This window comes from Salvelinus fontinalis, chromosome 37 (genome assembly GCF_029448725.1).
Source record: "Salvelinus fontinalis isolate EN_2023a chromosome 37, ASM2944872v1, whole genome shotgun sequence".
Lineage (NCBI taxonomy): Eukaryota > Metazoa > Chordata > Actinopteri > Salmoniformes > Salmonidae > Salvelinus > Salvelinus fontinalis.
This window is the reverse complement of record NC_074701.1, coordinates 14,656,376-14,679,116: the sequence shown is the minus strand read 5'-3', so window position 1 is coordinate 14,679,116 and position 22,741 is coordinate 14,656,376. Positions and strand designations below refer to the sequence as shown.

At 44.2% G+C, this 22,741-nt stretch overlaps 4 protein-coding genes, 1 long non-coding RNA gene and 3 pseudogenes across 5 annotated transcripts; 1 reads left to right on the top strand and 7 right to left on the bottom strand.

Annotated features, from left to right (window-relative positions):
* Positions 1 to 83: 83 nt before the first annotated feature.
* Positions 84 to 1,186, bottom strand: LOC129835921 (E3 ubiquitin-protein ligase TRIM39-like; annotated as a pseudogene).
* LOC129836205 (E3 ubiquitin-protein ligase TRIM35-like) lies at positions 1,130 to 4,120 on the bottom strand. The gene is made up of 6 exons (XM_055902064.1): positions 3,534 to 4,120; positions 2,681 to 2,776; positions 2,283 to 2,513; positions 2,160 to 2,182; positions 1,950 to 2,068; positions 1,130 to 1,829 (listed from the first exon to the last, which is right to left on the bottom strand). The coding sequence occupies exons 1-6, from the start codon at positions 4,008 to 4,010 to the stop codon at positions 1,258 to 1,260; spliced, it is 1,518 nt and encodes a 505-aa protein (XP_055758039.1). The 5' UTR covers positions 4,011 to 4,120; the 3' UTR covers positions 1,130 to 1,257.
* A 40-nt stretch (positions 4,121 to 4,160) lies between these two features.
* Positions 4,161 to 5,312, bottom strand: LOC129835920 (E3 ubiquitin-protein ligase TRIM39-like; annotated as a pseudogene).
* On the bottom strand, positions 4,161 to 8,246 carry LOC129836204 (E3 ubiquitin-protein ligase TRIM35-like). The gene is made up of 6 exons (XM_055902062.1): positions 7,660 to 8,246; positions 6,807 to 6,902; positions 6,409 to 6,639; positions 6,286 to 6,308; positions 6,076 to 6,194; positions 4,161 to 5,955 (listed from the first exon to the last, which is right to left on the bottom strand). Exons 1-6 carry the CDS (start codon positions 8,134 to 8,136, stop codon positions 5,384 to 5,386), a joined length of 1,518 nt encoding a protein of 505 aa, XP_055758037.1. The 5' UTR covers positions 8,137 to 8,246; the 3' UTR covers positions 4,161 to 5,383.
* A 40-nt stretch (positions 8,247 to 8,286) lies between these two features.
* LOC129835919 (E3 ubiquitin-protein ligase TRIM39-like) lies at positions 8,287 to 9,225 on the bottom strand (annotated as a pseudogene).
* Positions 8,287 to 12,326, bottom strand: LOC129836206 (E3 ubiquitin-protein ligase TRIM35-like). The gene is made up of 6 exons (XM_055902065.1): positions 11,785 to 12,326; positions 10,932 to 11,027; positions 10,534 to 10,764; positions 10,411 to 10,433; positions 10,201 to 10,319; positions 8,287 to 10,080 (listed from the first exon to the last, which is right to left on the bottom strand). The coding sequence occupies exons 1-6, from the start codon at positions 12,259 to 12,261 to the stop codon at positions 9,509 to 9,511; spliced, it is 1,518 nt and encodes a 505-aa protein (XP_055758040.1). The 5' UTR covers positions 12,262 to 12,326; the 3' UTR covers positions 8,287 to 9,508.
* An 85-nt stretch (positions 12,327 to 12,411) lies between these two features.
* On the bottom strand, positions 12,412 to 19,459 carry LOC129836203 (nuclear factor 7, brain-like). The gene is made up of 6 exons (XM_055902061.1): positions 18,995 to 19,459; positions 18,686 to 18,784; positions 18,363 to 18,593; positions 18,194 to 18,216; positions 17,992 to 18,101; positions 12,412 to 13,270 (listed from the first exon to the last, which is right to left on the bottom strand). The coding sequence occupies exons 1-6, from the start codon at positions 19,424 to 19,426 to the stop codon at positions 12,705 to 12,707; spliced, it is 1,461 nt and encodes a 486-aa protein (XP_055758036.1). The 5' UTR covers positions 19,427 to 19,459; the 3' UTR covers positions 12,412 to 12,704.
* Positions 18,028 to 20,447, top strand: LOC129836207 (uncharacterized). The gene is made up of 3 exons (XR_008756625.1): positions 18,028 to 18,116; positions 18,501 to 18,630; positions 19,184 to 20,447. It is a non-coding gene; the product is annotated as an uncharacterized LOC129836207 (long non-coding RNA).
* The last annotated feature ends 2,294 nt before the right edge of the window (positions 20,448 to 22,741 follow it).

The window sequence follows — 22,741 nt, the reverse complement described above, 5'->3', positions numbered from 1 at the left end:
TGCTCCACTTAAAGACTGAGGCATGGAATCGAAGTAAACAGAATTTGTACTTTTATTGAACGTGAAACCAATAATTATGGAATTCAATCATGATATTTGCTCTCAGTAAATTAATTAACAGTAAAGAATAGATCTGCTCCAGACAAAGTTCCGAAATACACATTGGTGTCACAGACATCAATGTCACCAGTGGAGGTGAGGATATTCACCTCAATATACAAAACGATAGACAGAATAAAAATCAATACACAGGAGTCACTGTGACAGACTTTACCAATACAGACTCTTCAGTACGTGATCATGAAAAAGAATCACCATGTTATATCCTCAGTGAATAGGTGCCACAGTCACAGACACCTTCTCAGGGCAGATCCTCAGCACTCCAGGGTTAGTGCCATCAGAGTTGAGACAGGGAGAGAAGTAGGGGAACAGTCTCTCTGTGAACCTGTGTTCGAACGTATAGATGAGTGACATGTCACTGGAGTCATAGAAGGAGAGTTCTCCTTTCTCATAGTCCAGCTTGACCATGATCCTCTTGGGCTTCCTCTTCAGAACCAACGGGGTACCCAGGGGGGCAGTTCCAGCGCTATACTGCTCCCCGTTCCACATCCCCATCGCCCAGATCCCGCCCTCTGGGCTGACCATCACATTGCCTTTCCGGGCTACACCCTATTTGGCCACGCCCAGAGTCCAGGCCTTCTTAGGCCCCACCTCCACCTCCCAGCTGTGAATGCCTGAGCAGAAACCCACTGAGCCTAGCACGCTCCCTGAGCTGTCGAATCGCTCAGCGTTATCAGGCACAGGCTGGGACACCCCGTCTGTCACTCACCTCCAGGAGGCTGACAAAGCTCAATGTTGACAAGAAACACTTTATTAAGAACTTTCATGAATAAACAATAAACCATTGATAAATCAGGAATAAATCATGTCATTCATAAACATAAAATTATTTAATTGTTGTATTTATACACATTTATAAGCATTTATAAGCATGATCATTTATAAGCATTTAGAACAAATCTTACAGAATATTAACACTAATGTTGAGTAATGATCACCTTTTTTGTTTAATTTATCTTGCCATTTGACACACACCAAGAAAATATGACTTATGATATTATATAGGATAAGAATTGTTCCATTCACATATACCCAAATAATATATATATAGAAAATATACCTCCATTGTGTTAATAATAGATAGTGAGACATATGGATGCATTAGCAATGTCTCCTCTAAAACATACATATTGTAATCTACAAAACTTTATCACCAACATCATGAACCAATGACACTTTGGCAGGGCATATCTTTAGTGGCTCAGCATTGCGGCCGCTGTCACTCACACAGGGACAGAGGTAGGGCAACAATGGCTCTTTAAACTTGTCCCTGAATGTATAGATGAGTGACATGTCAGTGGGGTCATAGAAAGTCACCTCTCCCGCATCATAGTCCAGACACACTCTGACCCTCCTGGGCCTCCTCTTCAGAGTGAGACGGGTCCAGGGCATGGTGCAGGCGCTGTACTGGCCGCCGTCCCTCAGGGACAGGGCCCAGAACCCGTGGACAGGGTTCACACTCAGGACCCCTTTCCTACGCACACTCTCTCTCAGGACCCCCAGGTCCCATCTGGTCTTACCCGCCACCTCCACCTCCCAAAAGTGACTGCCGGAACTGAAGGGGTCGGCCCCCAGCACGCAAACACACGTGTCACAGCGCTCTGGGTTGTTGGGGACGTGATGCTTCTCCCCCCTGACGCACACACTGGTCAGGTCGTCTGAGAGAGAGAGCCAGGGGGCCGCAGTGTTGGGGTCCAGAGTCACTGGGGCTGGGGGGAAACACAAACAGCTATGACTACAATGCTATATGACAATTTACATTTTAAAGTGTGGTACTCTGAGCATCTAGTGATCTGATAACCATTCATTTGCTTTGGTCTAGTACTCACTGTATTGCACCTTCTCCTGCATCTTCTCCCAGATCTTGAACCTCAGATTGCCCAGGTGTTGGGCCACATCGATCAATGCCCCTGATACAGGCTCTGGATCCTGCAATGTACAGTTGGCCCTGAGGCAAAAAATACAGATAGAGTGGCTGTTGTAGTAAAGGACTGTAACCTCAAAGCAGGCAGAATGTGTTTGAAAAACTAGTACCTTACCTTGCTGTGTTGTTCTTGTAAGCCTTGGGAAAGAACATAGTTGTGTGAGATAAAATGACCAAATTAGAAAATCAAATGTAAAGTATTTTAGAATGTGTATGTTTAAAGTAAGTGTCTCTGTACCTGGAGAAATGGAAGGTCGTTTGCCTCTATATCCTGTTCTATCTCTCTGATGTTGCTGGTCAGGGAGGTCATCTTTTTGGCCAGGTGTTCAATCTTCTCTGCCATTATAACTGTCTTCATCTCCACCTCCTCAGAGAGGGCAGACAGCCGGTCAACTTCCTCCAGACGCAGGAATTGATGCAGCTCCACAAACTCCTCTCTTATCTTCCTTTCTGTTTGCTTGGCCTGGCTCTGGGGGTCAATAGGTCAAAGGGTCAGAGGGTGACCTCTCATACTTTCTGATACAATATGAAAATGGTTTCATAGTGCACAACTGTTGAAAAAGGCTAGGGAACCAAAATGTTGACAATAAAGTCAACTTCATTTCTCCGTATAATTGTTTGTTCCATAGTACTTACCTTGATGTGTTCTGCTGTTTTCATGCAATCCTCCTTCAACTTTTGGAATGTCTCCAACTTCCTCCTCAGAGGGATGATAGATGCTTTCACTTCCTCCTGGCCACATACCAGAGGAAAATATCAATTGCATTTCCTTGACTCCTCGTGTCCTCTCTCCTCACTTCCTTCTCGAAACCCACTGGATGAGAAAGTCAGAGGTCCCTCCCCTCTGACCTTCTCCTCCAATGTGTTTTGAGAAGGAGGCGATGAGAGAGGACGAGAGAAGTCAAGGGGTTTAGGCCACATACAGTGTCAGGTATTGAGGCGCCTGTGTGCTATTAGACACAACAGATAGAATTAATGTCAATATATCATATTTGTTCTACCTACGGCGAAACCGTTTTGAATGATTGTGAGAAAATGCAAAACCAACATTCCGGTGAAATGCATGAGCTCATCTGATACACAGATAAGAACACGAAAAAGAATAACACATTGCCAAATAACAAGACTAAGCAAACAGAACTATAGTTTCAGTGTAGTGAATAATCCCAATAAGGTGGAATTTCACATAACATTTAAGTCATTTAGCAAACACTATGATCCAGAGTGACTTACAGTAGTGAGTGCATGCATTTTCGTGCTTGTCCTCCATGGAAATCAAACCCACAACCTGGCGTTGTAAGCACCTGCTCTACGGACTGAGCCACACGGGCTCATCTGTTTGTCATAAAAGACTAACAGTACGTACTCGCGGTAATTGGAAAACTACAGTAAAACAGTAAACAGACTAATTACTATAACACAACCAGACCAGCCTAGCGAAGTGACATGCAGTTGCTGGCCCTGATATGACACACAGTACTAGCCATACCTTGAGTTCCTGAGCAGCCTCATCCACAGGGCAGAGCTGATGGCTCCTGTGTCTCCTGGAGGTCTGACACACCGCACACAGAGCCTCCTTGTCCTCCACACAGAACAACAACAACCTCTTCCCATGGAGACCGCACCTTTCATCCCCATCCCGTACCAACCCACTCCTCCCTCCTGACTTCCTCCTTCCCTGGCTCTCCTTCTCCCCCTCTCTCGTCTCCTCCTGCTTGGTGGTATTGTGGCTCCTCTCCCTCGCAAAGGTCTCCACGATGTTCCTCAGAGCCAGGTTACTGGGTGGAGCGTCGGTTAGGGAATGGTGGCGGCAGACGGGGCACTTTTTGATGACCTGAGTGTTCCAGTAGCTGTCCAGGCAGCTCCTGCAGAAGCTGTGGCTGCAGCCCAGCACCACAGGGTCTGTGAAAACATCGCAGCACACAGGGCAGGACATGTCGTCCTCCAGGGTCCAGGTGGCAGCCATGATGGAGAGATGTGTGCTTGTTCTGAGCTGGTGTACCTACCGTAGAGTGGCTGGGCTAGGGACTGATGACGCTGTCTGGAATGCAGGCAAACTGGTCCAGTGTTTCGGTGTTGATTTGCTCCACTCAAAGACTGAGGCATGGAATCGAAGTAAACAGAATTTGTACTTTTATTGAACGTGAAACCAATAATTATGGAATTCAATCATGACACTTGCTCTCAGTAAATTAATTAACAGTAAAGAATAGATCTGCTCCAGACAAAGTTCCGAAATACACATTGGTGTCACAGACATCAATGTCACCAGTGGAGGTGAGGATATTCACCTCAATATACAAAACGATAGACAGAATAAAAATAAGTACACAGAAGTCACTGTGACAGACTTTACCAATACAGACTCTTCAGTACGTGATCATGAAATAGAATCCCCAGGTTATATCCTCAGTGAATAGGTGCCACAGTCACAGACACCTTCTCAGGGCAGATCCTCAGCACTCCAGGGTTAGTGCCATCAGAGTTGAGACAGGGAGAGAAGTAGGGGAACAGTCTCTCTGTGAACCTGTGTTCGAACGTATAGATGAGTGACATGTCACTGGAGTCATAGAAGGAGAGTTCTCCTTTCTCATAGTCCAGCTTGACCATGATCCTCTTGGGCTTCCTCTTCAGAACCAACGGGGTACCCAGGGGGGCAGTTCCAGCGCTATACTGCTCCCCGTTCCACATCCCCATCGCCCAGATCCCGCCCTCTGGGCTGACCATCACATTGCCTTTCCGGGCTACACCCTATTTGGCCACGCCCAGAGTCCAGGCCTTCTTAGGCCCCACCTCCACCTCCCAGCTGTGAATGCCTGAGCAGAAACCCACTGAGCCTAGCACGCTCCCTGAGCTGTCGAATCGCTCAGCGTTATCAGGCACAGGCTGGGACACCCCGTCTGTCACTCACCTCCAGGAGGCTGACAAAGCTCAATGTTGACAAGAAACACTTTATTAAGAACTTTCATGAATAAACAATAAACCATTGATAAATCAGGAATAAATCATGTCATTCATAAACATAAAATTATTTAATTGTTGTATTTATACACATTTATAAGCATTTATAAGCATGATCATTTATAAGCATTTAGAACAAATCTTACAGAATATTAACACTAATGTTGAGTAATGATCACCTTTTTTGTTTAATTTATCTTGCCATTTGACACACACCAAGAAAATATGACTTATGATATTATATAGGATAAGAATTGTTCCATTCACATATACCCAAATAATATATATATAGAAAATATACCTCCATTGTGTTAATAATAGATAGTGAGACATATGGATGCATTAGCAATGTCTCCTCTAAAACATACATATTGTAATCTACAAAACTTTATCACCAACATCATGAACCAATGACACTTTGGCAGGGCATATCTTTAGTGGCTCAGCATTGCGGCCGCTGTCACTCACACAGGGACAGAGGTAGGGCAACAATGGCTCTTTAAACTTGTCCCTGAATGTATAGATGAGTGACATGTCAGTGGGGTCATAGAAAGTCACCTCTCCCGCATCATAGTCCAGACACACTCTGACCCTCCTGGGCCTCCTCTTCAGAGTGAGACGGGTCCAGGGCATGGTGCAGGCGCTGTACTGGCCGCCGTCCCTCAGGGACAGGGCCCAGAACCCGTGGACAGGGTTCACACTCAGGACCCCTTTCCTACGCACACTCTCTCTCAGGACCCCCAGGTCCCATCTGGTCTTACCCGCCACCTCCACCTCCCAAAAGTGACTGCCGGAACTGAAGGGGTCGGCCCCCAGCACGCAAACACACGTGTCACAGCGCTCTGGGTTGTTGGGGACGTGATGCTTCTCCCCCCTGACGCACACACTGGTCAGGTCGTCTGAGAGAGAGAGCCAGGGGGCCGCAGTGTTGGGGTCCAGAGTCACTGGGGCTGGGGGGAAACACAAACAGCTATGACTACAATGCTATATAACAATTTACATTTTAAAGTGTGGTACTCTGAGCATCTAGTGATCTGATAACCATTCATTTGCTTTGGTCTAGTACTCACTGTATTGCACCTTCTCCTGCATCTTCTCCCAGATCTTGAACCTCAGATTGCCCAGGTGTTGGGCCACATCGATCAATGCCCCTGATACAGGCTCTGGATCCTGCAATGTACAGTTGGCCCTGAGGCAAAAAATACAGATAGAGTGGCTGTTGTAGTAAAGGACTGTAACCTCAAAGCAGGCAGAATGTGTTTGAAAAACTAGTACCTTACCTTGCTGTGTTGTTCTTGTAAGCCTGGGGAAAGAACATAGTTGTGTGAGATAAAATGACCAAATTAGAAAATCAAATGTAAAGTATTTTAGAATGTGTATGTTTAAAGTAAGTGTCTCTGTACCTGGAGAAATGGAAGGTCGTTTGCCTCTATATCCTGTTCTATCTCTCTGATGTTGCTGGTCAGGGAGGTCATCTTTTTGGCCAGGTGTTCAATCTTCTCTGCCATTATAACTGTCTTCATCTCCACCTCCTCAGAGAGGGCAGACAGCCGGTCAACTTCCTCCAGACGCAGGAATTGATGCAGCTCCACAAACTCCTCTCTTATCTTCCTTTCTGTTTGCTTGGCCTGGCTCTGGGGGTCAATAGGTCAAAGGGTCAGAGGGTGACCTCTCATACTTTCTGATACAATATGAAAATGGTTTCATAGTGCACAACTGTTGAAAAAGGCTAGGGAACCAAAATGTTGACAATAAAGTCAACTTCATTTCTCCGTATAATTGTTTGTTCCATAGTACTTACCTTGATGTGTTCTGCTGTTTTCATGCAATCCTCCTTCAACTTTTGGAATGTCTCCAACTTCCTCCTCAGAGGGATGATAGATGCTTTCACTTCCTCCTGGCCACATACCAGAGGAAAATATCAATTGCATTTCCTTGACTCCTCGTGTCCTCTCTCCTCACTTCCTTCTCGAAACCCACTGGATGAGAAAGTCAGAGGTCCCTCCCCTCTGACCTTCTCCTCCAATGTGTTTTGAGAAGGAGGCGATGAGAGAGGACGAGAGAAGTCAAGGGGTTTAGGCCACATACAGTGTCAGGTATTGAGGCGCCTGTGTGCTATTAGACACAACAGATAGAATTAATGTCAATATATCATATTTGTTCTACCTACGGCGAAACCGTTTTGAATGATTGTGAGAAAATGCAAAACCAACATTCCGGTGAAATGCATGAGCTCATCTGATACACAGATAAGAACACGAAAAAGAATAACACATTGCCAAATAACAAGACTAAGCAAACAGAACTATAGTTTCAGTGTAGTGAATAATCCCAATAAGGTGGAATTTCACATAACATTTAAGTCATTTAGCAAACACTATGATCCAGAGTGACTTACAGTAGTGAGTGCATGCATTTTCGTGCTTGTCCTCCATGGAAATCAAACCCACAACCTGGCGTTGTAAGCACCTGCTCTACGGACTGAGCCACACGGGCTCATCTGTTTGTCATAAAAGACTAACAGTACGTACTCGCGGTAATTGGAAAACTACAGTAAAACAGTAAACAGACTAATTACTATAACACAACCAGACCAGCCTAGCGAAGTGACATGCAGTTGCTGGCCCTGATATGACACACAGTACTAGCCATACCTTGAGTTCCTGAGCAGCCTCATCCACAGGGCAGAGCTGATGGCTCCTGTGTCTCCTGGAGGTCTGACACACCGCACACAGAGCCTCCTTGTCCTCCACACAGAACAACAACAACCTCTTCCCATGGAGACCGCACCTTTCATCCCCATCCCGTACCAACCCACTCCTCCCTCCTGACTTCCTCCTTCCCTGGCTCTCCTTCTCCCCCTCTCTCGTCTCCTCCTGCTTGGTGGTATTGTGGCTCCTCTCCCTCGCAAAGGTCTCCACGATGTTCCTCAGAGCCAGGTTACTGGGTGGAGCGTCGGTTAGGGAATGGTGGCGGCAGACGGGGCACTTTTTGATGACCTGAGTGTTCCAGTAGCTGTCCAGGCAGCTCCTGCAGAAGCTGTGGCTGCAGCCCAGCACCACAGGGTCTGTGAAAACATCGCAGCACACAGGGCAGGACATGTCGTCCTCCAGGGTCCAGGTGGCAGCCATGATGGAGAGATGTGTGCTTGTTCTGAGCTGGTGTACCTACCGTAGAGTGGCTGGGCTAGGGACTGATGACGCTGTCTGGAATGCAGGCAAACTGGTCCAGTGTTTCGGTGTTGATTTGCTCCACTCAAAGACTGAGGCATGGAATCGAAGTAAACAGAATTTGTACTTTTATTGAACGTGAAACCAATAATTATGGAATTCAATCATGACACTTGCTCTCAGTAAATTAATTAACAGTAAAGAATAGATCTGCTCCAGACAAAGTTCCGAAATACACATTGGTGTCACAGACATCAATGTCACCAGTGGAGGTGAGGATATTCACCTCAATATACAAAACGATAGACAGAATAAAAATAAGTACACAGAAGTCACTGTGACAGACTTTACCAATACAGACTCTTCAGTACGTGATCATGAAATAGAATCCCCAGGTTATATCCTCAGTGAATAGGTGCCACAGTCACAGACACCTTCTCAGGGCAGATCCTCAGCACTCCAGGGTTAGTGCCATCAGAGTTGAGACAGGGAGAGAAGTAGGGGAACAGTCTCTCTGTGAACCTGTGTTCGAACGTATAGATGAGTGACATGTCACTGGAGTCATAGAAGGAGAGTTCTCCTTTCTCATAGTCCAGCTTGACCATGATCCTCTTGGGCTTCCTCTTCAGAACCAACGGGGTACCCAGGGGGGCAGTTCCAGCGCTATACTGCTCCCCGTTCCACATCCCCATCGCCCAGATCCCGCCCTCTGGGCTGACCATCACATTGCCTTTCCGGGCTACACCCTATTTGGCCACGCCCAGAGTCCAGGCCTTCTTAGGCCCCACCTCCACCTCCCAGCTGTGAATGCCTGAGCAGAAACCCACTGAGCCTAGCACGCTCCCTGAGCTGTCGAATCGCTCAGCGTTATCAGGCACAGGCTGGGACACCCCGTCTGTCACTCACCTCCAGGAGGCTGACAAAGCTCAATGTTGACAAGAAACACTTTATTAAGAACTTTCATGAATAAACAATAAACCATTGATAAATCAGGAATAAATCATGTCATTCATAAACATAAAATTATTTAATTGTTGTATTTATACACATTTATAAGCATTTATAAGCATGATCATTTATAAGCATTTAGAACAAGTCTTACAGAATATTAACACTAATGTTGAGTAATGATCACCTTTTTTGTTTAATTTATCTTGCCATTTGACACACACCAAAAAAATATGATTCATGATATTATATAGGATAAGAATTGTTCCATTCACATATAGCCAAACATATATATATAGAAAATATACCTCCATTGTGTTTATAATAGATGGTGAGACATATGGATGCATTAGCATTGTCTCCTCTAAAACATACATATTGTAATCTACAAAACTTTTTCACCAACATCATGAACCAATGACACTTTGGCAGGGCATATCTTTAGTGGCTCAGCATTGCGGCCGCTGTCACTCACACAGGGACAGAGGTAGGGCAACAATGGCTCTTTAAACTTGTCCCTGAATGTATAGATGAGTGACATGTCAGTGGGGTCATAGAAAGTCACCTCTCCCGCATCATAGTCCAGACACACTCTGACCCTCCTGGGCCTCCTCTTCAGAGTGAGACGGGTCCAGGGCATGGTGCAGGCGCTGTACTGGCCGCCGTCCCTCAGGGACAGGGCCCAGAACCCGTGGACAGGGTTCACACTCAGGACCCCTTTCCTACGCACACTCTCTCTCAGGACCCCCAGGTCCCATCTGGTCTTACCCGCCACCTCCACCTCCCAAAAGTGACTGCCGGAACTGAAGGGGTCGGCCCCCAGCACGCAAACACACGTGTCACAGCGCTCTGGGTTGTTGGGGACGTGATGCTTCTCCCCCCTGACGCACACACTGGTCAGGTCGTCTGAGAGAGAGAGCCAGGGGGCCGCAGTGTTGGGGTCCAGAGTCACTGGAGCTGGGGGGAAACACAAACAGCTATGACTACAATGCTATATAACAATTTACATTTTAAAGTGTGGTACTCTGAGCATCTAGTGATCTGATAACCATTCATTTGCTCTGGTCTAGTACTCACTGTATTGCACCTTCTCCTGCATCTTCTCCCAGATCTTGAACCTCAGATTGCCCAGGTGTTGGGCCACATCGATCAATGCCCCTGATACAGGCTCTGGATCCTGCAATGTACAGTTGGCCCTGAGGCAAAAAATACAGATAGAGTGGCTGTTGTAGTAAAGGACTGTAACCTCAAAGCAGGCAGAATGTGTTTGAAAAACTAGTACCTTACCTTGCTGTGTTGTTCTTGTAAGCCTGGGGAAAGAACATAGTTGTGTGAGATAAAATGACCAAATTAGAAAATCAAATGTAAAGTATTTTAGAATGTGTATGTTTAAAGTAAGTGTCTCTGTACCTGGAGAAATGGAAGGTCGTTTGCCTCTATATCCTGTTCTATCTCTCTGATGTTGCTGGTCAGGGAGGTCATCTTTTTGGCCAGGTGTTCAATCTTCTCTGCCATTATAACTGTCTTCATCTCCACCTCCTCAGAGAGGGCAGACAGCCGGTCAACTTCCTCCAGACGCAGGAATTGATGCAGCTCCACAAACTCCTCTCTTATCTTCCTTTCTGTTTGCTTGGCCTGGCTCTGGGGGTCAATAGGTCAAAGGGTCAGAGGGTGACCTCTCATACTTTCTGATACAATATGAAAATGGTTTCATAGTGCACAACTGTTGAAAAAGGCTAGGGAACCAAAATGTTGACAATAAAGTCAACTTCATTTCTCCGTATAATTGTTTGTTCCATAGTACTTACCTTGATGTGTTCTGCTGTTTTCATGCAATCCTCCTTCAACTTTTGGAATGTCTCCAACTTCCTCCTCAGAGGGATGATAGATGCTTTCACTTCCTCCTGGCCACATACCAGAGGAAAATATCAATTGCATTTCCTTGACTCCTCGTGTCCTCTCTCCTCACTTCCTTCTCGAAACCCACTGGATGAGAAAGTCAGAGGTCCCTCCCCTCTGACCTTCTCCTCCAATGTGTTTTGAGAAGGAGGCGATGAGAGAGGACGAGAGAAGTCAAGGGGTTTAGGCCACATACAGTGTCAGGTATTGAGGCGCCTGTGTGCTATTAGACACAACAGATAGAATTAATGTCAATATATCATATTTGTTCTACCTACGGCGAAACCGTTTTGAATGATTGTGAGAAAATGCAAAACCAACATTCCGGTGAAATGCATGAGCTCATCTGATACACAGATAAGAACACGAAAAAGAATAACACATTGCCAAATAACAAGACTAAGCAAACAGAACTATAGTTTCAGTGTAGTCAATAATCCCAATAAGGTGGAATTTCACATAACATTTAAGTCATTTAGCAAACACTATGATCCAGAGTGACTTACAGTAGTGAGTGCATGCATTTTCGTGCTTGTCCTCCATGGAAATCAAACCCACAACCTGGCGTTGTAAGCACCTGCTCTACGGACTGAGCCACACGGGCTCATCTGTTTGTCATAAAAGACTAACAGTACGTACTCGCGGTAATTGGAAAACTACAGTAAAACAGTAAACAGACTAATTACTATAACACAACCAGACCAGCCTAGCGAAGTGACATGCAGTTGCTGGCCCTGATATGACACACAGTACTAGCCATACCTTGAGTTCCTGAGCAGCCTCATCCACAGGGCAGAGCTGATGGCTCCTGTGTCTCCTGGAGGTCTGACACACCGCACACAGAGCCTCCTTGTCCTCCACACAGAACAACAACAACCTCTTCCCATGGAGACCGCACCTTTCATCCCCATCCCGTACCAACCCACTCCTCCCTCCTGACTTCCTCCTTCCCTGGCTCTCCTTCTCCCCCTCTCTCGTCTCCTCCTGCTTGGTGGTATTGTGGCTCCTCTCCCTCGCAAAGGTCTCCACGATGTTCCTCAGAGCCAGGTTACTGGGTGGAGCGTCGGTTAGGGAATGGTGGCGGCAGACGGGGCACTTTTTGATGACCTGAGTGTTCCAGTAGCTGTCCAGGCAGCTCCTGCAGAAGCTGTGGCTGCAGCCCAGCACCACAGGGTCAGTGAAAACATCGCAGCACACAGGGCAGGACATGTCGTCCTCCAGGGTCCAGGTGGCAGCCATGATGGAGAGATGTGTGCTTGTTCTGAGCTGGTGTACCTACCGTAGGGTGGCTGGGCTAGGGACTGATGACGCTGTCTGGAATGCTGGCAAACTGGTCCAGTGTTTCGGTGTTGATTTGCTCCACTTAAAGACTGAGGCATGGAATCGAAGTAAACAGAATTTGTACTTTTATTGAACGTGACACCAATAATTATGGAATTCAATCATGACACTTGCTCTCAGTAAATTAATTAACAGTAAAGAATAGATCTGCTCCAGACAAAGTTCCGAAATACACATTGGTGTCACAGACATCAATGTCACCAGTGGAGGTGAGGATATTCACCTCAATATACAAAACGATAGACAGAATAAAAATCAGTACACAGGAGTCACTGTGACAGACTTTACCAATACAGACTCTTCAGTACGTGATCATGAAAAAGAATCACCAGGTTATATCCTCAGTGAATAGGTGCCACAGTCACAGACACCTTCTCAGGGCAGATCCTCAGCACTCCAGGGTTAGTGCCATCAGAGTTGAGACAGGGAGAGAAGTAGGGGAACAGTCTCTCTGTGAACCTGTGTTCGAACGTATAGATGAGTGACATGTCACTGGAGTCGTAGAAGGAGAGTTCTCCTTTCTCATAGTCCAGCTTGACCATGATCCTCTTGGGCTTCCTCTTCAGAACTAACGGGGTACCCAGGGGGGCAGTTCCAGCGCTATACTGCTCCCCGTTCCACAGCCCCATCGCCCAGATCCCGCCCTCTGGGCTGACCATCACATTGCCTTTCCGGGCTACACCCTCTTTGGCCACACCCAGAGTCCAGGCCTTCTTAGGCCCCACCTCCACCTCCCAGCTGTGAATGCCTGAGCAGAAACCCACAGAGCCTAGCACGCTCACTGAGCTGTCGAATCGCTCAGCGTTATCAGGCACAGGCTGGGACACCCGTCTGTCACTCACCTCCAGGAGAACCCCAGAGATCAGTAGATCAGCGTGGGCTGAATTCACATCCAGGGTCACAGGGGCTGGGACAGAAGGAGTGGATAGGTTAGATGGCCACCGGGTTAGATACATGGATGTTGGTACACTGTGTTGCTGGCTGTATGAACAGAACATGAGTCAGCAGTTTGTCACTGGGTCAGAAATCAGAACATTGGTCAGCAGTTTATGTTTTGGCAATCAGAACATGAGTCAGCAGTTTGTATTTCAGCAACCTCAACATGACTGAGCATTTTGTCAATGAGTCCGTCACGGTCATGGAAAAAGTAACCAATTGTCATACTAAAAGTAAATAAACCTTAACAGAAAATTACTCTATTAGTAGTGAAAGTCACCCTGTAAAATACTACTTAAGTAAAAGTATAGAATTATTTGGGTTTAAATATAATTAAGTATCTAAAGTAAATGTAATTGCTAAAATATACTTAAGTACCAAAAGTAAAAGTAAAAGTGTAAATCATTTAAAATTCCTTATATTAAGCCAAGCAGATGGCACTATTTTCTTGTTTTTAAAATTTACAGATACCCAGGGGCACACTCCAACACTCAGACATCATTTACAAACGAAGCATTTGTGTTTAGTGAGTCCGCCAGGTCAGAGGCAGTAGGGATGACCAGGATGTTCTCTTAATAAGTGTGTGAATTGGACCATTTTCCTGTCCTGCTAAGCATTCAACATTTAACATTAATTTTGGGCCATCAGTACAGATACCAACACATCTTGACCACCAAAGTCCATTTGATGTCACAAAGCTGTCCAGTACTTTAAAAATATCCTCTCATGTTGTCCTGGTTTCCAGTGGTTTGCAGAAGAGGATGTCTTCCTTAATTAACCCCCCATAAACATAATGGACATGTACCAGGAGCTGTGCCAGGCCCGCCACGTCTGTTGACTCATTCAGCTGTAATGCATATAGTTCACTGGCTTGTAAGCAAGGCAGTAATTGTTTCAAAACATCTCCTGCCATGTCAATGATGCATCGTGAAACAGTGTTGTTGGATGAAGACATTGTCTGTATAGTTTTTTTGGGCCTTTTCCCCCAGCATTGTCCCAGCCATATCCGTAGCAGCAGGAATAATTAAATCCTCCACAATAGTATGGGGATTGCCTGTCCTAGCCACTCGGTACCTCACCATATAAGACGCTTCTTGACCCTTTTTATTAATGGTATCTGTTGCTTTTATACATGTCTTACTACTCGAAAGTCGTCTTAATTATCGCTCAAAAAAACTCCTGTGGCTTATTTTTCAAATTGGCATGTTTTGTTTCTAAATGTCTGCGCAAGACTGAAGGTTTCATCGAGTTGTGAGATAGTACTTTTGCACATACAACACACTGTGGCTGAGGAAAGGCACTACTCCCAATATAAAAGAAACCCCAAATGAATGTAGTTCTCATCATATTTGCACCTCTTCGATGGTCCAACATCCCTGTCTGTTGTTCGGTGCTTTCCCGGGTAAGGGGGCAGTAGCTCTTCGGCTGCATCAGATTCACAACTGTCAGTGTCCATGCTAGCTGGGCTAACAACAAATGTAGAATTACTGATGCTAGCATTGGATGTGCTCGCGGAAGCAGAACAACTTGTGTCGTCGACAGGTGCAGGTGTAGTACTGCTGGTAGTAGCAGTGCAACCAGTAGAGCTGGTATGTGTCTCTATGGACGCGGGCCTCACTTTTTTTTGGACCATTTATCAATTTTCGAGCAAAAGGAATGAGCAGCAGCTACGTTTGGCTACATACGGACCGTTAGTGGAAGAGAGTAACAGTCAATGTGATTGGATGTTAATTATTTGACGAGGCTACCTGTATTTGACATTGTGTTGTTATTTCGCTGAACACTAGATGGTTTAATTTAATTTTTGGCATTGAAACGAGGCTACTCAGGCGAGAGAGAAAAAACTAACCCAAATGTATAGCCATGTTGGAAAATATAAATGGACTGTTAGAAAATGTGAAGAATCTTTTCCCAGTTTGGGAATACCTGGTCTATGGAATAGCCTCCCCTTGGAGATCAAGCAAAGAAAAATTTAAAATAGCTTTAAAAAGCAGGCAAAGGTTTTCATTTGGACAAGGTTGTCTAAATAAGAGAAACCACTCCACTGCCCCTTGTGCCCCCCCCCCTACTGCTGGTCAGGTGTATGTATTTGAATGATAGTTATGATGTGCAATGATGTCACGCCCTGGCCTTAGTTATCTTTGTTTTCTTTTTTCTTTTGGTTAGGTCAGGGTGTGACATGGGGGATGTATGTGTTTAGACTTGTCTAGGGGTTTTGTATGTTTATGGGGTGTTTACTAGTCTAGGTGTTTGTATGTCTATGGTTGCCTAGATTGGTTCTCAATTAGAGGCAGCTGTTTATCGTTGTCTCTGATTGGGAACCATATTTAGGCAGCCATATTCCGTTGGGTATTTCGTGGGTTATTGTCTATGTATTGGTATTGGTTGCGTGTGCCTGCACTTTATATATATAGCTTCACGTTCGTTTTGTTGTTTTGATTAGTTTGTTTAAGTGTTCTTCGTTTCGTGTTTAATAAATAGACGAATGTATTCGTATCACGCTGCGCCTTGGTCCTTCTCTCTTCCTCCATACGACGAACGTGACAAATTAATCGTTTTTTAAGGTTGAAATGTGAATTAATATATGGTTGATATTTAAGGATAAGGAAAAGTGCAGTGAATAGTGCCACTTTTTAGGATGCCAATTTAAATGATCGTATTTATGGTTGTTTGTAATTTTGTCTTGCCTTTTAATCATTATGTACAGTTGAAGTCGGACGTTTAAATACACTTAGGTTGGGGTCATTAAAACTCGTTTTTCAATCACTCCACAGATTTCTTGTTAATTAACTATAATTTTGGCAAGTCAGTTAGGACATCTACTTTGTGCATGACACAAGTAAGTGCATGACACAAGTACAGACAGATTATTACACTTATAATTCACTGTATCACAATTCCAGTGGGTCAGAAGATTACATACACTAAGTTGACTGTGCCTTTAAACAGCTTGGGAAATTCAAAAAAATTATGTCATGACTTTAGAAGCTTCTGACAGGCTAATTGACATCATTTGAGTCATCATTTCAAGGCCTACCTTCAAACTCAGTGCCTCTTTGCTTAATATCATGGGAAAATCAAAAGAAATCAGCCAAGATCTCAGAAGAAAAAAAATCTTGTTCATCCTAGGGAGCAATTTCCAAATGCCTGAAGGTACCACGTTCATCTGTACAAACAATAGTACGTAAGTATAAACACCATGGGACCATGAAGCCGTCATACCGCTCAGGAAGGAGATGAGTTCTGTCTCCTAGAGATGAACGTACTTTGGTGCGAAAAGTGCAAATCAATCACAGAACTACAGCAAAGGACCTTGTGAAGGTATTGGAGGAAACAGGTACAAAAGTATTTATATCCACAGTAAAACGAGTCCTATATTGACATAACCTGAAAGGCCACTCAGCAAGGAAGCTGCTCCAAAACCGCCATAAAAAAATCCAGACTACGGTTTGCAACTGCACATGTGGACAAAGATCTTACTTTTTAGAGAAATATCCTCTGGTCTGATGAAACAAAAATAGAACTGTTTGGCCATAATGACCATCGTTATGTTTGAAGATAAAAAGGGGGAAGCTTGCAAGCCGAAGAACACCATCCCAACCGTGAAGCACCGGGGTGGCAGCATCATGTTATGGGGGTGCTTTGCTGCAGGAGGGACTGGTGCACGTCACAAAATAGATGGCATCATGTGGAAGGAAAATTACGTGGATATATTGAAGCAACATCTCAAGACATCAGTCAGGAAGTTAAAGCTTGGTCGCAAATGGGTCTTCCAAATGTACAATTGCCCCAAGCATACTTCCAAAGTTGTGGCAAAATGGCTTAAGGACAACAAAGTCAATGTATTGGAGTGGTCATTACAAAGTCCTGACCTTAATCCTATAGAAAATGTGTGGGCAGAACTGAAAAAGCGTGTGCGAGCAAGGAGGCCTACAAACCTGACTCAGTTACAACAGCTCTGTCAGGAGGAATGGGCCAAAATTCACTTAACTTATTGTGGGAAGCTTGTGGAAGGCTACCCGAAACGTTTGACCCAAGTTAAACAATTTAAAGGCAATGCTACCAAATACTAATTGAGTGTATGTAAACCTCTGACCCAGTGGGAATGTGATGAAAGAAATAAAAGCTGAAATAAATCCCTCTGTACTATTATTCTGACATTTCACATTCTTAAAATAAAGTGTTGATCCTGACTGACCTAAGACAGGGAATTTTTACTATGATTAAATGTCAGGAATTGTGAAAAACTGAGTTTAAATGTATTTGGCTAAGGTGTATGCAAACTTCCGACATAACTGTATGTTATTGTTTTTACCATTGAGGACCACGTTGTAAACAAGCGTTGTAATTAATACTGTTAAGTTTGTCCACATTTTGTTGTATGTGTTTCTCAACCAAAATAAATAAAATTCAATAAAAAAATGCAGCCACCCAAAAATACGACTTAAGTAGTACTTAAGTACTTAGGAATCCCAACATGAGTCAGCTTTTTGTGAGGAATCAGACTGGCTCAGAAAAGGTACATTTTGTTGTTGCTACCCTCGGGATTCAAGGCTATGAAAGAGTGCTATAGGCTGGAGCCTGGATATTGGACTGTAATGTTGAGAAACAGATCATTGCGCTGCGCCATGGAAGCAAGTCAATGATTAACCTCAAAATGTGGACTGTTGCTTATAAAATCTGTGTACTCACTGTATTGCACCATTTTCTGCATTTTCTCCCAGACCTTGAACCTCAGGTTGCCCAGGTGTTGGGCCACGTCTATCAGTGTCCCTGATAAAGGCTCTGGATCCTGCAGTGTACTGAAATGACATACGGTACAAACATTTTGTGTCAATAATGTTGGAGACTGATCAAATATTTGACTTATGATGATCATTGTAATGTTGCATACCTGTCTTTCAAGTCCTTGTATATCTGAAACAAAAACACGTGGATCTCAGTAAAAAATAACATAATTACTTGAGAAAGCCTCAGTACCTTTAACAGTTGTACCATGAATATAGAACATTCATGTCAACCCAAACAGGTTAACCAAACAGGTTAAAATATGTGAGATGAACCTGCAAGAATGAGACATCATCGGTTTTCATCCTGTACTGTATGTCTGAGATTCTCTCCGAGAGGGAAGTCATGTCGCTGGTGAGGCGGTTGATCCTCTCAGTCAGTAACCCTGTCTTCTTGCTCTCCTCCTGTTTCAGAGCTGCCAGTCTGGCCTCCTCCTCCGCTCTCAGGAACTGGTGGAGATTCGCAAACTCACTCTTGATCTGTCCTGCTGTGGTCTGGGCCTGGGTCTGGAACAGTACAACAAGATAGACATGTAGTATCTGTGTAAATATCTTTGTATTATCTTTGGTAATATTGTGTTCTTTAGCTAGCGACATACCTTGATGTATTGTGCTGCACACTCTCTTGATGCTCTCGCTTGCTTTACGTCCAGTTGCAGTTTCTCAGGAAGGTTGTAGAGCAATGCCGTGAGTTCCCTCTGGGTAGATCATGGAAGAGAGTGGGGATAGTGGTGGAGAGATAAGGAGCTGTTACAGTAGAAAAAGGATGGAAATAAAACGAGTTTCTCAACTATTCTCAACTATTCTGTTGAACTTTACAGTATATTGAATATATTGAGTTCCGAAGGGAACTCGGTTAGCAAGCGGAAAAGACTGCAAGTAGATGTGTATTCCTGCTTGCACAGTACCTTACGCCATTGCGCTTCCTCCTTCACTGACAGGTGCTTATGCTTGGCATGCAGCTCGGTCTCCACACACGCAGCACAAACAAGTTCCTCACACTCCTTACAGAAAAACCTGAGCTTCTTGTTATGTGTGGAACACAGCACAAGACACACTCCTCTCCCCTCATTCCCCTCCTTCTCCTCTCTCTGCAGGTAGGCCTCCACTATGTTCCTCAGTTTCATGTTGGACATGGAGGGATGGAAATCGACCATGGAATGCCTTCGCCTGCAGACGGGGCATTCGCGCTGCTTTTGTTGTATCCATGCTGGTGTTTCCAGGCAGCCGCGGCAGAAGCTGTGTTGGCATTTCAGACTCACGGGGTCCTGGAAAAATTCAAAGCAGATGGGACAGCTGAGCTCGTCCTCCAGAGCTGCTGTAGGTCCCTGCTGGAGCATCCTCTTCCTCGGGTAGAGTCAGGTAAAGGCCTTTCTCTCCAGAATACAGTATGAACTAGCGACTGTACATTTGTACATGCGTCATTACAACCGTACCCTTACCTTCGCTTGTTCACCAACCCACTGCACGGAATGTAGGTTTACAGTGCTTGATTACCTATTAACATTTAGTCCGTACCTGTGATCAAAGTTTATCCCAGTTATCCAATTCATGCCAAGGCAGAGGTCGCATAACATAGCAATGAAGTCATTCCTTTGGCACATGTTGCTGTATCTCAAGTAAGTGATAGTGTCTCAGTCGTTCAACAACAACAACACCCCGACAGAAACAGCCACACTTGGTGTCATGTACAACAGATCCAAGGCACTGAACAAAGCAGTGTAGATGCCTGGCATCTGTTGTTTTGTAAGAATGTTTGATGGGAGAAAAAAAAGCTTTTACTGTAGGACTAGTAACTGATTGACACTTATTAACCAATAATAACTGGTTGGCACTGATTAACCAATAATAACTGGTTGGCACTAATTTGACACTGAGGTGGTAACAGCCTCAGCCATAATTGCCAGTCTGACACACTGCCAAATCAACTTCAAAAACCTTCTACTCTGAGAGATGATTCTGGTCTGTTCTGATCAGCTATAACGCATGGATTCTGATAGCAGAACCAGTTAAAAGGCTTTGGCATCTTGTAACCCAGCACCATCTGAACTGCAACCCGGCATAACAAGCTCTGTCAGGCTCAGAGTAGCCTCACAAGTCAGCCGACCATCAGCTAGTGACTATTATATAATAGGATTCTGTTGTGACGTTCAGTTGTGAAAGCTGCCAAAAGGGGGTAGTAGAGCACTGCTATGGCAGCTGTATTGTAGTCAGTCACAATGGATGATGTCTGGGGCCCATTCTTAAGAGGCTATTAAGTGAATATTGATTATTTGGCAGATGAAATCCCATGTTACTTTTTAGGGCACAGCTCTAGGCAGACATGAGAGCATCTAATCAAATAAAGTGTTTTACACAATACTGCGTCTAGTCACATTATTATTTTAAATGGGATACTTAAAATGTTCTGATGCAATCTATCACAGGCTCCATCTTCTTCCATCTAACTTTCTTCCAAATACTCTTCTTATTTATCTCTCACCCAAATGCTTCCCCCCCCTCCCCCCATTCTCTGCCACAGACACCTAATTGTAACAGTCTGAAATACCCATTTATCCATTGCACCCCGGAGAAATTTCTCTTTCCCTAAGTGTTCCAGACATAAGGGATTTTGCCAAACTTGATGTACCGTATGTTCATTCCACTACCACTACCACTCAAATGGTAATTTCATTTCCATTTGACACCATTAGAGAGGTCCGTTTATTTCGGATATGTGTCCAGCTTCGTTGTGATGTATGACCTCTCTACATTCTACCTGTAGGCCTATTATTAGTTGACCTTTGATCCCTTTGGTAATAGTAGTGCTCTATAAGTGTGGGTCATCATTTCTTGTTGAACAGGAGTTGGTATTAGTAGTTCTAGTGAGATCATGATAGGATCCTGTTTTTGGGACACAGGAGACTAAAGTAGTCAGAAGTATAGAAGGCATTAAGCTGACAACCAACATCTGTGTCTGTCCCCATTCTGATCAGACAAACATATTGTTGAGTCGACGCCATTGTCTCATGTCTGCATCACATCCGGCCGTGATTGGGAGTCCCATAGGGCGCCGCACAATTGGCCCAGCGTCGTCCGGGTTTGTCCGGTGTAGGCCGTCATTGTAAATAAGAATTTGTTCTTAACTGACTTGCCTTGTTAAATAAAGGTAAAAAATAAAAAAGAATGTAAAAATATATTTCAGAGTGTGTGAAAGCCGTTTGCACTGATCTGTCTGATAGTTCATCCTCAAAATGTTACCAATGTGACATCATCCACTGAACCTCCTTTCATCCTCAAAATGTTACCAAGGGGACATCATCCACTGAACCCCCTTTGATCCTCAAAAGAGTCAGAGTTAATCTGTAGCTAATATTTATGTTTTTTTCATGAGCAAGTGTACCTAGTTCTATATAAAATAATATATTTTGTGGTGGTAGAATCAGTATTTATGAAGTTTGAAATTGGCACAAAAATGTCTGCTTGCTGTTTGAACCAGTATCAAATCAATCCATATGAAATGAAAGGCAGGGATGCTAACAACGCCAGTTCACTCAATGCTGAATACTCCCTCTAGCTAGCTAGCTAGTGTCGGGCAGTTCTAGCTAATGCACAAATGAGCTTTCATTATATCTGTTCTGCCGTGAGTAGTGCGCTGAGTTTTACAGCCCAGCCGACTGCTACAGTACAGCCGACTGCTTTCCCCAACGTTATCGCGTTGGTCAAATGTTACAAAGTAGCAAGGCACAGTGCCAGCTTTCAGAGTCAGATACATGTCATTTTTTAACAGTCCAAAAACTTTGGTGCCCTACAACTTCATCAACAAGCTGGCAAACTAGCTACCGTATGGCCATTCAAACAAGCTTGCACTAGGGTGCTAGCTGTAGCACGTTTGCCGTATTAGCCAATGCGTCATAGCTACCGAGAGCAGAGTGATTTTCAGAATCAGAAACTAGTGTTTTGCCGATGAGACATGATATGACTGACTGGGTGTTATCGGTCAGAGTTCTGAGATTTAAACAGAAATTCTATTCCTTTTCTACTGGCTCTTTGTGAGGCTTTGCTCTCTCTCTCTCTCTCTCTCTCTCTCTCTCTCTCTCTCTCTCTCTATTCAATTCAATTGACTTTATTGACATGGCAAGTTCATTATTACTTACATTGTCAAAGTATACATATCGAAAAATAAAAATAAAATAAAAATATATATTTATATATAAAAAAATGGTGGGACCAACAGCAATAATAATAGTAGTAGTGGACATGGGATTACCATTAACAACAACTACAACAACAATATTAATCAGAACAATACATTAAAGCAATGGTAGTAGACCAGTGCCAACATGACTGAGAAGACAATGACATGGTATGAAAGACTAAACAAAACAAGATGGGAAATTTTATCGACATTACTTTGCACTTTCACTGGCTGTCCCTCAGGTTGTGGCAGGAGGACACATATTTGGCTGCCAAAACTGCACATTTTGGCTTTTCACCATATTAATATTAGATTTTTCCTTCGTCGTTAATAGTTTCAAATTCTTTGTATTGAATTCTAATTTTGGGAAAGAAATATTCTCTTAGGTCTGAGTATTTGTCACAGTGTAATAGGAAACGCAGCTCTGTCTCTACCTCTCCCCTGGAGCAGAGTGAGCACAGCCTGTCCTCTCTGGGCA

What these genes read in the sequence shown, in the direction of transcription:
- LOC129836205 (XM_055902064.1), bottom strand. Translation starts at nt 4,010, where the DNA reads ATGGCTGCCACCTGGACCCTGGAGGACGACATGTCCTGCCCTGTGTGC. An exon ending in AGGCTGCTCAGGAACTCAAG is followed by an intron (nt 2,777 to 3,533) that starts GTATGGCTAGTA and finishes GTATGTGGCCAG; the next exon opens with GAGGAAGTGAAAGCATCTAT. An exon ending in TACAAGAACAACACAGCAAG is followed by an intron (nt 2,069 to 2,159) that starts GTAAGGTACTAG and finishes TTTTTGCCTCAG; the next exon opens with GGCCAACTGTACATTGCAGG.
- LOC129836204 (XM_055902062.1), bottom strand. Translation starts at nt 8,136, where the DNA reads ATGGCTGCCACCTGGACCCTGGAGGACGACATGTCCTGCCCTGTGTGC. An exon ending in AGGCTGCTCAGGAACTCAAG is followed by an intron (nt 6,903 to 7,659) that starts GTATGGCTAGTA and finishes GTATGTGGCCAG; the next exon opens with GAGGAAGTGAAAGCATCTAT. An exon ending in GCAGGAGAAGGTGCAATACA is followed by an intron (nt 5,956 to 6,075) that starts GTGAGTACTAGA and finishes GTTTCCCCCCAG; the next exon opens with CCCCAGTGACTCTGGACCCC.
- LOC129836206 (XM_055902065.1), bottom strand. Translation starts at nt 12,261, where the DNA reads ATGGCTGCCACCTGGACCCTGGAGGACGACATGTCCTGCCCTGTGTGC. An exon ending in ACGACCTTCCATTTCTCCAG is followed by an intron (nt 10,434 to 10,533) that starts GTACAGAGACAC and finishes TTCTTTCCCCAG; the next exon opens with GCTTACAAGAACAACACAGC. An exon ending in GCAGGAGAAGGTGCAATACA is followed by an intron (nt 10,081 to 10,200) that starts GTGAGTACTAGA and finishes GTTTCCCCCCAG; the next exon opens with CTCCAGTGACTCTGGACCCC.
- LOC129836203 (XM_055902061.1), bottom strand. Translation starts at nt 19,426, where the DNA reads ATGCTCCAGCAGGGACCTACAGCAGCTCTGGAGGACGAGCTCAGCTGT. An exon ending in AGGAAGCGCAATGGCGTAAG is followed by an intron (nt 18,785 to 18,994) that starts GTACTGTGCAAG and finishes TGATCTACCCAG; the next exon opens with AGGGAACTCACGGCATTGCT. An exon ending in GCAGAAAATGGTGCAATACA is followed by an intron (nt 13,271 to 17,991) that starts GTGAGTACACAG and finishes CTTCTGTCCCAG; the next exon opens with CCCCTGTGACCCTGGATGTG.